This window comes from Sminthopsis crassicaudata, chromosome 6 (assembly GCF_048593235.1).
Source record: "Sminthopsis crassicaudata isolate SCR6 chromosome 6, ASM4859323v1, whole genome shotgun sequence".
NCBI lineage: Eukaryota > Metazoa > Chordata > Mammalia > Dasyuromorphia > Dasyuridae > Sminthopsis > Sminthopsis crassicaudata.
In genome coordinates, this window is record NC_133622.1 from 165,783,234 (window position 1) to 165,800,815 (window position 17,582).

General features: G+C 33.3%; 1 protein-coding gene across 2 annotated transcripts in view; it reads right to left on the bottom strand.

Moving 5' to 3' along the window:
* Positions 1–17,582, bottom strand: part of MOB1B (MOB kinase activator 1B) — a 74,173-nt gene continuing 56,591 nt past the window's right edge. For both annotated transcript variants that reach the window (XM_074274087.1, XM_074274086.1), the window contains exons 4-6: positions 11,705–11,838; positions 6,818–6,981; positions 1–5,689 (exon numbers count right to left, since the gene is read on the bottom strand). In XM_074274087.1, coding sequence (XP_074130188.1) covers positions 5,612–5,689; positions 6,818–6,981; positions 11,705–11,838 — 376 coding nt within the window. In that variant the 3' untranslated portion in view covers positions 1–5,611. The remainder of the gene's footprint in view (positions 5,690–6,817; positions 6,982–11,704; positions 11,839–17,582) is intronic.

The following is a 17,582-nucleotide window of genomic DNA, read 5'->3' on the forward strand; positions in this document are numbered from 1 at the left end:
TCATGGCCAAACATAACTATTTATTCATTTTTTCTCTTATAAACAGCATTCAGTTTCTTACTGGGAAAAAAATCCTAAAATTTAAATACTTCCTCATCTCATTACATATCACAATCTGTATATATTATTTACATCTCTCAAATAAAACATGTTATGAATCTTTTTGACATTCATTTTCCCCTCTCTTTTAGAATCAAAATGATGTACTGGTATAACCTAAGATAATAACCATTAATAACTACAAACTGAAGTAAGATTGGCACAGTTAGCTTATAAATTCTTATAATGTATTTCATATTTTACATCTATTTTTTTCTTCAAGCTGCTTTAATATAAAGTGGATATGACTCTCTCCATGACAACAGGGATCATGTCCTTATAGATTTCATAATTGTTTAACATACTGTAAATATAACATGTATGTTGAAATAAGAATGATCTTGCACTTGTATTATTCTTGCTTTCACCTAAAGAAATTTTCATTTATTCAGAAACTGCCATATGCATTTACTACATTCTTTTCTTGTCTCATATTTTGAGAGCTAGTAGTAACAGAGTAAATACACCCTCCAAGCACAGAATAATTCAAATAGAAGCATTCCCTGGACAAATAGTGCCCCCTGAATCCTAGGTTGGACATGTACAAAAATAACAAACTACAGTTAGTGAATGTCTAAAACAAAACAAACAAAAAAAAACCTTCTGAAAACTACAATGATCTATGAAGAACAATTTTGAGAGAAAGTGTTCTTAAAATGAAAATGCACTTTCTGAAATTTATTTTGAAACATTCAGAACTGCATTTCAGCTAAAGGAAAAAATATGTGCAAACCAAGAATCATCCAGCCAGAGTTTGATGTTACTACTTTCTCTATAAGTATTGTCTTAAAGAATAACATCAAAACAAAATACCATTTCATCACTAGCAATCTAATCATCAGTGATTGGTACTTCAATGATGCAGACTTTAAAGAGCTCTGAATAGAACCCAAATAAGTCATCTTTATAAACATCAATAAGGATGTTAATTTTCCAACACAACAATCCAAACCTTTGAATCAATAAGAATGGTTCAAAATCACCAAGAATGTTGGCTATCATGACCCAAATATCTAATAGGAGGAAAGTAGGGGAAAGAAAGATACAGGATATTAATAGCAGCACATAGGCAACTTTACCTGAAAAAAGAGGGGAGAGGGGAAGAGAAAGTGGAAGAATACATTAAGATTAGTCAGTACTTCTAATTTATTTTAAGGAAGTGAAATTTTCCAAGTTCTCTTTTGTGCCAGATAGAAAAAGGAACTTTTGTGACACTACTGGACACTCCAACCTGTATTATCTTTTTCTTCCTCCAAAGCTATTTAAACATAACTTCAGCTACCAGCAACAAAAACATAAAATAATCTGTATTCATAATTTTGTTTCATCTTTACAATTACAATGTAAACTTCCTCTTCAATAATGAGGTATGTTCACCTCTAAAAATTGCCATCCAAAACTTATGGACAAACTTGGTGGTAGCTAAAAGACAATTTCTGTCCTGCATTTAAAAAATATCACACAAAACTCTCATACTTATGTTCAAAACAAAACATTGAGAATCCTGTTATACAGAAATTGAGAATTGTTTCAAAGGATCATTTTGTTTACAGATCCAGTTTAGTTTCAAAACAAACTGGATTTTATTTTTGTGTGTCCAGATTTTCAAAGAATAACTATAATATATGGTCCATGTCTTTCATAAAAGATATCCAAAAATAAAAGCAATAAGTATAATGAAAACAGGAATGCTGTGTAGATTTAAACTTCAAACTCAACTAAAAGTACAATGCTATAGGCTTCTCATATACTGTGATCTCCAGTCTTTTATTACCGTTTTGTGTGAACAAGGACATGGATAGGACTGCCGAAGGTCTTTTGGTGTATTTCTCCTGAATTCCCTTGCCTTAACCACTTGAATTTGTCCACACTTCTTCCTAATAAAAACTGCCCCACAGTGACAAATAGGATCTATGACCTTTGTAGCATTTAATGTCAATGTCCTTGGGAACTTATTTTTGTGATGCAGGATTAAAAGATAATAGAATGACATTTTTTAAATTACCAGAATTTCTATTGCCAAATGAAGGTAAATCCATCTGGGAGGTCATACAATGATTCAAATAACACTGCCATTGCTAAAACCATCTTGGGAGCTCAAGTTGCTTTCAAAACCCATAACACAGTCTTTTGAGCATCATCCATGTTCACAAATCTTTGTATTAAAGGATGGATATCATTTTGGGGAAGTAATCAAAAGTCACCCAGAGGCAAACAGGATGAATAAATAAATAAATAAGCTGAATTATACTAGTTTTAGTTCAAATGAAGATATAGTTATAACGTAATTAATGTAAGGTAACGATACAGACCTTCTTGCATGGCTAGTAAACTGGTTCTGAAGGAAATTCCAAAAGAGTAATTCCAAAGACATTTTGAGTGGTGGTAGTAGCATCCCCAAATGAGGAAACATTTGAATGAACAAAAGTTACTGTCTGACAGTTGAGATGTTTGGAGTTTTTAAAAAAAATTAGTCATACACTATTAAATTCTGCCTAAATTCTCACCTCAATAAGCATTGGTAAGCAGAAAAAAAATTATGTACCTATCTTCTATTAGTACAACTTTCTAACAAGTGGGAACAGGGAGAGGAAAACGTAAAATAATTGGTTAAAAAAGCTTAAAATTAATAACTAAAATGGAATCTCATGAATTTCAAAATATCCATACCATCTGTTTCCAATTAGAATAACTACGGTGCTATAGCACTTGGATTCTCTGAGTAAACCAAGCAATTAGTTACCCAACAAGTAGTAAACTAAATACATTCACTCATCTAAACTGTGGTTTTTATTTTTCAGGCTTTTTATCTACGTTATGACTCCACAGCATGGCTTCTATGAAAATGAAAGGAAAAAAGAGAGCTTTAAAAATTTGAGTCAGTAGCATCATATATGACTAACTAAAAGCTTATCCAATCATTAAAATTTTCTAGCATGTTAAAATTTAACCAAGGGTATCTAGGCTAGGTTTTGGATTTGTTTTGCTTTTTAAAAAATATCATTAGTGGTATTCTTTTAATCTTTCAAATGGAATTTAAAGGTAAATTTAGTAAAAATGTTTTTGAACTCAGATCAAGAGATGAGTAAAGCCTGAAAAACAGAGATCTCTTAACTTCTGAAGCAAAAGCAAAATCTGCTACTAACATGGATTTTATATCCTCTTGGGGCGGGGGGGGGAGGGAATCATCATGAAACAATTTATCTTAAAATAATTGATTTTAGTGTAAAGGAAATTTCTACTTTCTAGGCATATATAGAACCAAGAAGTATAACCCAGATCCCTTCTTAATGATAGCCTCTCTATTTAAAACACATAGAAACAGTAGCAGCATCCTCCAAATCCCAATGTCTTTGATGAAAGGAGTACCCAGAGGCAGGTACCTGAGGTTCTGGCACAATTGAGAACAAAATCTTATCCATAAACACTGGGAAATCAATGTACACTTACAAAATTATCTAAGAGAATTATACCCCAACATAACAGTGCTAAACTTCATGTAGCTACATTCATGCTACATAAAGTTTATCAGGTACAAGAATAATTTTTTCACCTATTGTCTCTCTACTTGGCTATTGCAACCCTGCTGTTAGTGGGTTTACACGAGTTGAAATGTGATATGGAAGACCACTTGGGTGACCTTGTGCTTTATTTCCCTGTGCAGATGGGATCCTCTGCAGATCCCTAAACCACTTGGCACCCAGTTGTTTCTAAATTAAATGTTTCAGTTAATAACTGGATAATTACAAGAAATTTTTTTTCTTTAAAGGAAATGTGTATATCCCAACTGTCTCATTGCTGTGCCACATAAGTATTACCAATAACTAATGGATGCATCTCTGCCAAAACATTACTATCTACTGCTGACACTTGAGAAAATTTGCTGAATATTGCACAAAGGCAGTTAGTTCTAGGCAGTAATGATGCTAAAGACATCTATCAGATCAGTGCTCTGTTCATTAGGAAAACAACCCAAAGTGCTATTAATTTGAATTATTTTGCAAGAAGAGATCAGGGGAGGGCTGGACTTGTCCAGTTCCAGGAGGCAGACAGTGGTATCAGAGAATAGAGAATTGAAATCTGGGAGTTTTCATAAGAACAAAATGTACAAAACATTCACTTTACTAAATTGTTACAAAAGGATGAAACCCATTGAAAACTGATGTTACTTTTAGAATTAGTCATTGTTTTGGATACCTAAATTACATCACATAGTAGAAAACTCCTTTGCCACTAGAAATTAGCTGGTTAAAAAAAAAAAGAGTCAATCTTCAAAAAGGGCCAGCAGAAAGTAGTTAAAAGAATGTCATTAAATGTGGTCATCATTCTTTAGTGACAAACATAATAGCCCCATCCAATAAATGGAAGTGTTGAAAAGTAACAAGTACTTCCAATAACTCCTTCAATTTCATCCTTAATGTCTATGATGAAAATAAAGATGTATTTAATTCTCTGCTAATAGGAGTTGGCTCTAAAGTACAAGAGAAGGGTTTCTCAGACACTGGGTTTACAAAAAGATTCATCCTTGGTACTGGTTTCATGGGTTTTAAATATTATTTCAGCGGAAATATTTTTGATTCTCTTCACAGTGGAAGGAGATTTATGGCTCATTTGGCAACTGGTGAGAAACCTCCCAGGTGGGACTGGCTACATCATCTCAGAATGTGTAAATAAATACTTTATGATCTGTTGTAGTACAAGCATTTGTCTGTATGGAAGAGCCATGCTGGAATGATAACACATTCTAGCCTCCTCCAGTTTCAATATCATCGACATTACTGGGGTAAAAAGACCTGCTCATAATAGAACTTTCAACATTTGGTGAACAGAGTAACATACATCAACATCACCATCACTAACATAAATAACTGACAAATATTATTTCTGGTTGTTTTTTTTCTTTTAAAGATCTACATTCACATCTTCAAGAATTGTTTCTTCATGTATTAAAAGCTGGAGATCACCAATTTAGGCAAACTATGGCTTTTTAAAAATTAGATAATCTAACAGAAATGTCATCATCAAGCATTGTGGGTAAGTGAGCAGTCCATTGTGTTCAGCAATGCTCAGTCTACTACATTTGCATTTTGCACCTCAGAAGTGAGCCTTCTGCCAAGGCACTTAAGAAGGTTAGTCTTTTATGTTATGAATGGGTCACAATTTAAACCACGTAGAACCCATCCACCAGTAGGGTCAAGCACACAGACAGCATCAGCTAAAAACCTACAAGGAGGCAAACCCCATCTCTGTCTCTTCCCCAAATTCCAAACAAAAAGAAAAACGTCCTCACAATTGTATGTCACTAAGAGAAAAAGATTGTGCTCCCCCAAAAGCATATAGAATGGATCTTGGTTGCCTCTAAAGTAACAGAAAAGGTTTTCATTTATTTAGGAGGAAAAAAATAAAGGAAAATAAACGCAAATAAATCCCCAAACCACCCAACCAAATAACCCCAAATATATTCCTAAGAGCCTGATTTAAGCAAAATATGATTGAAATAGCCCTCCATCCCTCATCTGTCCTTTGAGGTCAGTTTTTCAATCAGTTCTTGGAGTGGGGCAAGTTCTCTTCTGTCAATTAAGTTGAATTCCTAAATGACAGAAAACAGAAAAGACAAGATTAACATATTTTACATGTATTTTCATTCAACAGAAAATTTTCATATATATGAAGTGGGTGTTTGGGGGGAAAGAACATTCAGTTTAAAATACTCAATAGGCAGATAGAGATGCATGTCTGGAATTCAGAAGTTTCATATACAAAGACACAATTAAACAAATGGGCTAATTAGGTCACCAAGTGAGAGAAGAGAAAAGGAAGAGACTAGTACTCAACACAGAGTCTTGAGCAACTCATGGTTGGGGGACATGATATGGATGATAAATCAGCAATGGAGACTGAAAGAGTAGTTGGACAGGTAGGAAAATCAAGGAAGAATATTATTGTCCCAGAGGAGACTATGCAGAAAGAGAATGGCCAATAGTATTATCTGTTATGCAGAGGTCAGGAAGGATAAGGATCAAAAAAGGGCCATGAGATTTGATAATTTAAGAAATCATGAGAGTTTTGAAAAAAGTAGTTTTAATTGAATGATGAAGAAAGAAAACAGATTATTTGAATGATATCCACCTGATTGCTAGAGGACATATATGAAAGTTTTTCTAGAACGGAGTGCTATAACAGACACACTAGCAGTCATAAAATTGCAAAATCAACTGGTTTTGTCTGCCTCAAAGGCCCAATTCAGGAAAGCTGGCTTATGTTAGGAGATGCTAAAAAGTTCGGTGAATTAACCACTAAGCACACTGCTCCTACTTTTCCAAGAGTATTTGTACACTCTCTTATCTTCGTACATATAAGATGGAACTTTCTAGAACTGTTTTGAACTAACATTTGGGTGTTAAGAGTTTATTTAGGTCAAGAAACAATCAAAAAAGCATTTATATATACTTTTTTATATTTACATAAATTATAAATATAAAATATAAAATAAATATAAACTATAAAATTTTTTATATTTATATATGCTCAGTATACGCCAAGATAAATTTGATAGTTGGTTGGGATCTTTAAAGTAACTTCGAATAGAAGGACTTGAAATACTGATGTCAAGTAGATATAGTATTGGGGAGGAGGGGGCATAGAGGGACAGTACCATCACATGGCATCTCTAGGTCCTCTATATGTCAAATCTAAGAGATTGACATAGTCAACTCACCTGCACAAAAAAAATGAAGTGCTTGAAGGATGTATTGAGATGGGCTTCTTCCTGCAGTTGAATCACTGGGTCAAAGTGCTGGTGGTAAATATGTGCATACACCCTGAACAAACGCTTCAGAATAGTTTTTGCCACTGACATGAAGTTCTTGGGGAAGGGGACACCTGAAAAATGAAAGGATAGAAAATAGATAATAGTAAACAGTAAAGAAGAATTTTGTAACAGGAGAGGATATAGTGTAAAAATCAAATCATGAGAAGCAATTTCTTATTTTTTTAATCTTTACTGATATCACTTATATTTTTTAATATTATCTTTATTTCCAAACATATCCTTTCAGTCATCTATTTATCTCATAAATGAGATATTGTCACCTATTTATATGAATTTTTTTCAGAGTAAATAAAAATAAAAATACTTTTAACAAAATTAATGAGCACATCAACCAAGTTGGCCAGTCCGTGTAAAATTCTGCACCAATCAACTATCCCATTCACAGGAAGGAGGGATGGAGTTGTATCATCCTACTTTATCTTCCAAGACCAATTTAGTCATTACAATCACTATACATGGTACTCATTTGGGATTTTCAGACTATTATAGTCACTGTACATATGAGTTCACACAATTCCCAGGTTCCAAGATTACTCTTCATACTTATTTTCTTACAACAAATTAATCTTCTCATATCCATTTACCACATCTGTTTAGCACTTCCCTAATTAGTGCTTCTAGTTCTTGATGGCTATTAAAATATATTTTAATGTATAAGGGAACTTTTTTTTTTTAATCACTTCCTTGGGGTAGCTTTCCTGCTAGTGGGATTCTTAGGTCAAAGGATGGATATTTTGTAACTGCTTATCATGATTTCAAACTGTTTTCCAGAATGGCTGGACCAATTTACAATACAACAAACAGAGTTCCTTCAACTACATCCATCTTTTGTCATCTTATCCAATTGGCTGAATGTGAGCTAAAACCTCAGACTGTATTCATCTGCCTTTCTTCATGTAAGTGATTTTCATGCCATGACAATGAAGAATGGTGCTCAGGGTTGCTGAATATGCCAAAAAAAAATCTAGATTTAAGAGAGGTAGCAGTCCACTCAGATTTGTACCTAACGACGACTTTTCAATGACTTGGCAGCAACTGCAAGAGGAGCTCATGTAGTTTTCAAAACCTGTAGACTTTCTTTTTTAATTAAATTTCCTATTATTCTTGTAAGAACTATCTCCTCATATCCTTTGAACCATTCATCCAATGGAAAATATCTTTATTCTTACATAACTGTGTCACTTCCTTTATATGTGGCTTATTATCTTGGATACCAGACCTTTCTCAGAGATGTTAAGTGCTCATTTTTTTCTCCCAATTAAGTATTTCATTTCTTATCGTCAATTATTTTTATGTACACAAAAAGTTTAATTTCAAGAGACTAAAGTTACATAACTGTCACTAATTTAATTATGAAATCTCATAGCCACAGCTGTAAAAGTTACCTCCTCTGCCTCTCTTCTTACTTATTATATAACCTTTAAAATTGAGATAATGTGTCCATTTTGAGCATACTGTGGTATGTGGTACATGATACAAAATGCTGGTGTAACCCCATTTGCTGACTTCCATTTCCCAAGCAATTCTTGTAAAAAAGGAAAGTGATTGGTTCTTCAAGTAATTTATGTTCTTGAACACTGATTTATTGTCATTTATTTTTGACTCTTCTAGTCGGTTTCAGTCTCTCTCCCTCCCATTCTCTTTTCAATATGAAATAGGAGGGGCAACTCAGTGGTATAATAGAAAGAATACTGAACTTAGATTCAGGGAAACCTGATTTCCTGCCTTAGCTACTTATTAACTGTTATGACCCAAGGGAGGTCACTTGACTCAAATGCCTCAATTCTCTCATCTGTAAAATGAAGGAGTTAACTTAATGGCCTCTAAAGTTCTTTCCAGTTTTAAGTCTATGATCCTATGGTTTTGATCATTACTGCTTTATAATATACCTTGATATCTCTCTCCATTCATCATGCTATTTTCTATTCATTACTAATCTAGTATTCTCTTGAGATATTGCAATTTTGCCCCTCTAATTCTGTTTTAATTTTGTCTAGTTTCTCTTGGTAGTTTGATTAGTTTAAGACTAAGTCTGTAAATTACTTTTAAGTAGGATCATGATTTTTATTGTACTGGGGCACAATCAAGAGCACTGAAGACCCTCTTCAATTCCTTTTTTAAAAAATTTCTTTGAATGTTTTTTAATTGTATTTATATGTATTAAATATGGATCAGTAGACCAATTCTCAAATAACTTTATGGTTATTTGGATTTAAGTGAGGAAGGAACCAAACAAGGATTTATTTGATACCTACTATGTGCTAAAGATTATGCATAAGTGCTTTACAAATATCTCATTTTATCTTCACAATAGGAAATACAGATGAGTAAACTGAAGCAGGCAAAAGATAAGTGATTTGTCTAGGATCACACAGCTAGTAAATATCTAAGGCTTAATTTGAATTCAGGTTTTCTGATGCCAGGATCTTTTAAATAGCCAGAAATTAAGTTATACCAATCTATTCTCCTAATCTGCAAACATTCATCAAGTTTTATTAATATCAGGTTTTAGTTAATAGACAACACTGATGACTTAGTCAAACTGGTTACATTGTTTTTTTCATTGTATCTTTTTAAACATAAGCTTTTAGAAACACTGTCTCAATTACAGGAAATTATAATGCATTCCACTTTAAATATATGAAAACTACTTTGTAGTATCTAACAGCTGCCTCTGAGACTTCCCCTTCTATTATTTCCTTTTGAATTTTATTACATTTACATGGAGAATTATTAATGATTTTTTGTGTTTATTTTTATTTTGCATCCAGATACTTGTTTCTTTACTGATTTTTCTGGATTTTCTAAGGAAACTATTATTTAACCAGCTCATAGAAATAATTTAACCTCCTATTTACCTGTGTTTTATGCCATTAATGTCTCTCTCTTCTTATTGAAGCTATACATGTTTATAAAATTATGACAAGTACTCTTGTATTTTTCAAATTGAAGTTTTCTAGTGTTTCCCCATTAAAAATAATGCCTCCTTTCACTTAAGATAAATATGTGCCATTCCACACCTATGCTTTATAAGGTTTTTTTCTATCGCCATTTTTTGACAAATCTGTATAGTAGTTATTATTGTTTTATAAATAGAGGAACTATATTTGAAAAGATGATCTTTTGCCAATCCATTATGAAAGAAAATCAGCCTCCCAATTTGGAGCCATAGTAAAATGGTATGAATAATTCCCCCCCTTCTAGTCACTGCAACCTTTTCCACACCTACTATTTTAGGAAAAAAGGAAGTGATCTCTACCCAAGGTTATAGCACCTAGGACAGAGTGTCTCTTCAAACTCATATAGTTTGATTTCTAGAATAGTACTTCATTTTTTATCACTACTATTTGTAATTCTAACATTTATTCAATATCATAAATATAATTATTACAAGAAAACAAATATCCTGTTATGTTTAAAGTACTCAAAAATATAAATCACTGTGGCTTTTCTAAAACTTGCTATGGAAAATAATCAAGACAAAATACTTGTATGGGTGAGCAAATTACTTGTCAAGACAAGAAGACTACAAAAAACCTACAGCTTTCTCTTTAAATATTCCAGAAGCTAAAAATGTTGAATGTATACATTCAAAATCACAGAGATACAAAATAAGACATTTAAATCTTCGTAGAGTTAGCATAGGACTCCAATTCCCCCTGCCATGAATTAAAGGACTCAATAAGTGTTTCAAAAATAAATTAATGATAGCAATTGCTTGCCTACCAACAAGTCTTTCTTTCTGTTGTTGTGTTTTTTAATGAGTGGACTTCCTGAGCAGCACGTTATATAGTAAGTCCCATCCACTACTCTTATAATGATCATTACCACATAAAAAAGATGTCTTTAAATAGATAACAAATTCATGAAAAATTTTAATCTAGGATGCCATATGCTATTTAAGAAAATTAAATAATATTAATGGGGAGAGCAAGAAGTTACTTTTTTTCTGGAATCTAATAAGGAAAAATGTGCAAAAATTTTGTAACTAAAAATTTAGTGAGAAGCAACAGGATATATCTTGATAACACTAGAGTCAAGGAAAATTTGGGTTCCAGCTTGGTCTCTGACTTAGTTGTTACCTAACTTCTTAGTGCTCTAAACAATATAAAATTTAATCACAGATTTCATAATCTTCATTAGGAAAGTAAATTTTAGTAGAGGGAATTTCATACAGTGATGAAATCACAGGTCCAAACCCAAACAACTACCAACCAACTTTTTGTTAAAAACCTAATTGTTTGACTACAGTTTCAAAGGCCTCACTCTGAAGAAAAGAGAGAGATGAACTCTGAATGTAGATTACAGTATATACTTTTCCTTTTAATTTTTTTGGACATGTCTTCTGTGGAAATTTGTTTTGCATGTATATTTGTGATGAACTTTGTTTTTTCTGTCTTCAATGGGTATCAGTGATAAAAACTAAACTAAAAATTACAATTTTTTTAAAAGCCAAAAGCTGTTTTTAAAATGAAAGTTGCATTATAACTAGTTCCTAGAATACTCATTAAATATTTATGAATGATCTAAAAAAAAAAAACAAAAAACAAAAAACAAAACAAACAAACAAAAACCCTAGTAGTTTTACACACTTTACTTTCAAATTAAGAAGTAGGTAATATTTCCTCTGGAGTTATTCTACTCATCTCAATGCAAGCAAACCATCCCCCATGAGGCAGTAAAAAAACAAGAATGAGAAGATAGATAGTCCTCTCTTAAGTATAATGAATTCTATATGATATCCCTGTACCCAGACTGTACAAGTGAATTTACCTATTTTGGATGGAAACAATGTCTCATCATCCAACTGGTCCTGTACCCAAGTCATCAGGTAATCAATATACTTTGGTGCAGAGCACTTAATAGGCTTCTTTATGTTGGTTCCATCTGCCCAATGATATTCATATCTGAATTAGAAAAGACATAAAATATCAACATACATATCTGCTTTAAAAGAAATCCATTTTTCTTCCCAAATAATCTAAAATTACTAATCAGGGATTGACATCATCTTCTTATCGTATTTAACTTTGGTTTTTATGACAAACTTATTATTGGACGGTGGCTGTCATATCAATCTTCCCATTCAAGGCCAAGCCTGCCCACCCCCCCTACTTGTTATTTCCACTATTATTCATAACTTCTAGGTCAGACATTTATATAAATGTCAGAATGGAATGAACTGTTTACTTTTCTGTTTCATGCTGATTTCTTTCAGTAGTTTGTTTTGCTGAATTGAAAATAATTCCTCCCTATATAAGTTAGGTCTTATCAATTGGTTTTAAGGTGTTTGTTGGAGACAACTGTTACTGGGTTTGGGACTTTTAGAGAGGAGTGGTAAAGTATAAATGAGTAAAATGTTTCAACTAACTTTTAATTTAAAGTTATATAATTCATTCTTATTCCCATCCCCACCCCAAAAAGTCATTACTGGCAATACAGAAATCTGCAAAGAATTGATTAACTCAAGCATATTTGAGAATTTGGATGTTTAACTAAGGAACAAATGAAAACTCCAATTCTACACTGATAAGATGTCACTTTCCAAAGACAATGTTTCTACCATCTACTTCTAATTTAATATGAATTAATTTAATTTGAATTTAACTATTTTAATATGTTATTTTATTTAATTTAATGAATGTTTCATTTAAATTTCATAAATAATTCATTTCAAATGAAATTTAATGAAAACTAATTTAATATGAACAGTTTAGGAAATTAATCCAAGTGTCTGTCTTATTCTCCCAAATAAGATCCTTGTTATCTTCAAATATACTATTCCATTTTCATAAATTTGAGGTGAATAACACAAGAACTATTGGTAAACTACAATTTGAAGAGCTTTCAAGTTTATTTTGAATTCTTCTTCCCTTGTTTTGAATCCAAAGTATAAAATGGTTATCTGAGGCAAATCTGAGAAGGAAGAACCGAGACATGTATTACCTGATTAAAATGTCATAACTAGTGATTTTAGGAGTAGAATGTAAAATAGAGGAAAGACAAAGTTCACCAGAAGACTACTAAGCTTCCATATCTGCAAAATAAAATTGGCTGTAAAGTACCTTCCTAACCTAAAATTACTTATCCCCAACTCCAGGTGATAAAACAGTACTTTGATCCTCTGAAGACAAAAAAAGGACCTAGTTTGCTCCAAACACTTGAGAACCAGTGCCTTTTCCTTTTCATATGAAATAATCTGTTTGGCTCTGGGTGTCTGTATTCCTCTATGTCCCTTTTTAAAGGAAAGGATCAAAGATGACAACAGCAAAAGGAATAGCTTTTGAACATGTTATTCCGTGTTATTGGGTTCTTTGGGGTTTTTAAAAATATTATATCGATGAAGTGGCACCATAGTGCACAGATGGCTGGACCTGGAGTCAAAAAACCCAAGTTCAAATCCAGCCTCAGAGTGCTTGAGGCTATCTACTTCAGTTTCCTCATCTGTAAAATAAAGAAGATAATAGCATGTACCTCCCAGAATCATCTAGGGTTTTTTTTTTTTTTTCCCCTAGAGCTCATTTTAATTGCTCAAATGTATTTGCTTTTCCATTTTTCTTAATTCTTGTGTTTGCATTTCAAGTATCTTGGGTGCCCTTTTGGTCAAAACCAACAAGGTTTCAGAGCTTTGGCTTCAGGGTCAGGTTGACACAGCTTCATAAAAGTATGCCCTCCTTTATTATCTAATGATATGTTAAATAGTATTAGTTTAAGGAGCCAATCTAAGAAAGTCCTAAAACTATCACCATTACTCAATCCCTCTCACTAAGTATTAATACTAAGTAACTGAGATACATCATAGTTTTGATCATTTATGCTAGTGGTATAGTAGACTTAACAATATATAATGTCTACCAAACTATACTGTTAGGTCAAAACAAAGGCTTTTTTCACATTTAAGGCCAACCCAACAAAAGAAAAAGCAGCCCTGTTTTGACAATACTTTAGAAGGGATTTCAATAAAAGGAGAAAAGGGAGAGTAACAAGATAAACACAATCTACATTTATGTTCATGTGCACACATAGCTTTAAGACACAGAAATATGGCTTGACAATTAAATTCTTGGGAACCTATTCTCCTTAAGCAGAAGGTGCTTTTTAATTTTCAAAATGCATGACCAAAAATACCCTCCCAATATGATATTTAAATAGCAAGGAGAGAAATATCTGTTTTCAGAGATAAACTGAAGAAAACTAATAACACCCACATATGGTAATACTGATAGGACTAATATTGGAAAGCTGACTCATCAATATCTCATACCAAATGGTCCTGTTCTCAAGATGAGTCAATTGCTAACTATCCTCTGTAAGCAATCTGCTATTAAAAGAAGCCATCATTTTTCAAAAGACCACACCAAAATACTGCCCAAGCCAAAAACCTCCTTAGACGACAAAGATTAAAATTTTAAATTATTAAACCATATAGGATTATAGCAAATCATTGCATAATCCCAAATTTCTGCACTTAAGACAAAAATTGAGAAAGCACTCTGCTTTTTCAAAATCAAAGAGCATGAGACTAAAGAAGAGATGAGGCAAAGGAAATAGCTGAGAAGGCAAAACTATTTAAACTGCTCAAGTATCATGGAAAGCAATGGCTCTTTAGGTGTGCTAAAATTGAGGTTTCAGTGTCCTTCCAGACATCTCTCCTAAAAAATGTTTAAATATAAAAACAAATGATAAATAAATCACACTTATCTTCATTAAAGAGTTCTATGGAACTCTGAAGCAAAACAGCTAATGAAAAGTGAGTGACAATTCCAGTATCTTTATGCTGGGAAAGTCTAAAAGCCAGCAAAAATATTTTTATATAATTCATTAGGACCAAAGATGCAAAGCTGGAAGACACCTTAGGACTCACGCTTCATTTTGCAGATGATGAAACTGACAATTTGCCAAAAATAACATAGATTTGAACTCAAGCCCCATAACTTCACACTAGGACTTCTCACCTTCATTTTCCCTTATCACCACATACAACACACTAAACCTCATAACTTCCCCTCTATACCTGGTATACTACAAAAGAGCCAAAGAAGAAACATACTATCATGTAACCTATGGATGATGGTTAGAAAGGAATAAAGAAGAAGAAGCAGGGAAATTTCACCACTATGGAATATTTTATTGATTTCTTTTAGTGACTATAATAGAGTGAACTTAATTTTCTTGGAAAGAAACAGGCATTCACTAGGAAGTACAAATTGAAAAGTCAGTATTTCTTCCTGATGATTTACTAATTTAGTTTATGGTTAAAGTACTTCTCCAAAGCAATCCCACTATTGCTTAAGGAAGATAAGAATGAATCCAACATATCTGGACTAACTTCATATATTTGCAGGAAGTAGAGTATCTGACTCAACTCAACATTTATTAAGCACTATGCAAAGCACTTCAAGAGCCCCACAGAACATAAAGATAAAAATGAAACAGCCCTTGCACCCTTGAGAAGTAGTACATTCCATGAGATGATATAAAAAAATCCTTAAACAGATTTTATATTGCTCTAAGATTTTCCTAATCATCCCTATTCCTGCAAATCTCCCAGAGAAAATTTTATTAAGCTTGTTAATACACCTCAAGCATTCCATGTTAGTTTGAAAAATGTCTTAATTCCATGAAATTTTTCTCTGGTCCAGCAATGGCTTATTTATGCAACCTTCCCCCAAGTCCTAAGGTTGGAAATTAAACATCAAAAAATGCTATGAAGGAATTGTCCAAAAGTGAGGCAGCAGCATGTCACTTCCTACCAAAGGTAACTACCTCAGCAACTGGTACCAAATTCCCACAAATAACTGCATTCAATTACTTTTTTAAATATTCTACTGAACTGATGGAAAATTGTACAAAACAAAATGGAAATCCAATAGTTTAACAGCCACAAGGACCCACAATCCTTCTAGATAATATAGAGTGAGCTAATTTAGCACTTCCTGGCATTTGAGATTACAAAGGAGAAGTAAAGAAAAGCAACTAGTAGATAGAAAACTGCTGAAAGTCTTTTCTATTCTACTCCCAAACATATATTCTGTGGTAAATTTCCTTATATGGGCAGCAGAAGGAGGAAGGGAGCACTATAGATGAGGAAGGCAAAATTATAATATTTTGATTTATAGATAAATGTTTTAAAAACAAAAATAACTAACCAGCAAGTTTCTTTAGTCACTACAATAAAATGAAGAGTTGGCTTCTTCAAGTTTAGTGGAATGTTACTGATTATGTTTATTAATTTAGTTGTAACAAGAAAGAATAAATACAGGAGGCATAACTATAAAGTAATGAACTACTCCATAAAAAAGATACCAAAATTTGAGACCGAGAGGCAGGTAGATGATGCAGTGGATAGAGTACCAGCCCTGGAGTCAAAAGGACCTGAGTTCAAATCTAGTCTCAGAATTAACACTTCCTAGCTGTTCAATCCTGGGCAAATTACTGAACTCCAACTGTCTTGTTAAGGGGGAAAAAAAAATTGAGAAGGCTTGGGAAAGAACATAAAACAAATCCATTACTGTCTATTAAATTTCTTTGATTATTTAATGCAAATAGCATTAGGTAAGGTTTTCTAACTTCTTTAGTCACTACATTTGACTATTTGAGAGACAGTGTGGTACAATGGGTAGCTGAAAGGTCAGGAAAATCTGGGTTCAAAATGACCTTTCCCATGTGCTAACCCCTCATCCATGAACAAAAGTCCCTTCTTCTATTCTCTTAGACTCTTAAGGAACTCTGGATTCTCTCCAAGATGACAACAGCTGATCTTCAGCTTTGCAGTGTGGGGATCTTATCAACTCTAACCAACCCTACTATTATATGAATGAGGAAACTGAACCCTAGGGGTGAAGAGACTTATGCCCAAGATCACTTTATAATAATGTAGATACTGTGAGGACTGTCCTTATGAAATCTTCTGGTTCCATGCTGAGATTTCCCAAGATGGAAAAACTAATAATTTCATGGACAGTCACTATGCCTTTCAGGAAATATCTAAAAATCATTTCAAATAAAATCTGGGGAATAAAGTTTTACATTTATGCTACAAATGCCTGTTATCCATCCTCACCTGGGCCTTCATCCAGAGGGGCAGTGCTTTCATTCCCCTCTTTACTGATTGTCTCATACCCTAAACAATCTATTCCAAACTTCTCCTTTCGCCTTAAGCTTCTTGTACCACCTTCTCCCAAGCTAAAGATTTTGCTTCTTACTTTACTTAGAAAATTGAGGGCATTTGACACGAGCTTCTTTTGCTAAACTCTTCATCTCAGCACCATTAATAGCATTTTCCAATCTCCAATCTCCCTTCCTTCCCCCCATCTCTGACAAAGAGATAGTCTTCCTCCTTGCCAAGTCACATGAAACAAAGGCCCTGAGGCAAGAAAGCCTGATGCAATCCAAGAACACAGGAGGTCAGCAACAGTGAGAGAGCACAGAGTCACTAAAACCAAGATGAACTCAGAAGTCACTTTGTCCAATGCCATCATTTCACAGATGAGAAAGTGGGGGAGCCAAGAGGTGCCACCTCGAAGAGCTAAGCCAACACTCTTTCCATCATTCCACAGCAGGAAATAAAATTGGAAAGGTAGATTCAGGACAGGAACATGGCATGGAGGCCCTCAAACGGAGTTTAAGCTTAAAGCATAAAGCACTGCAA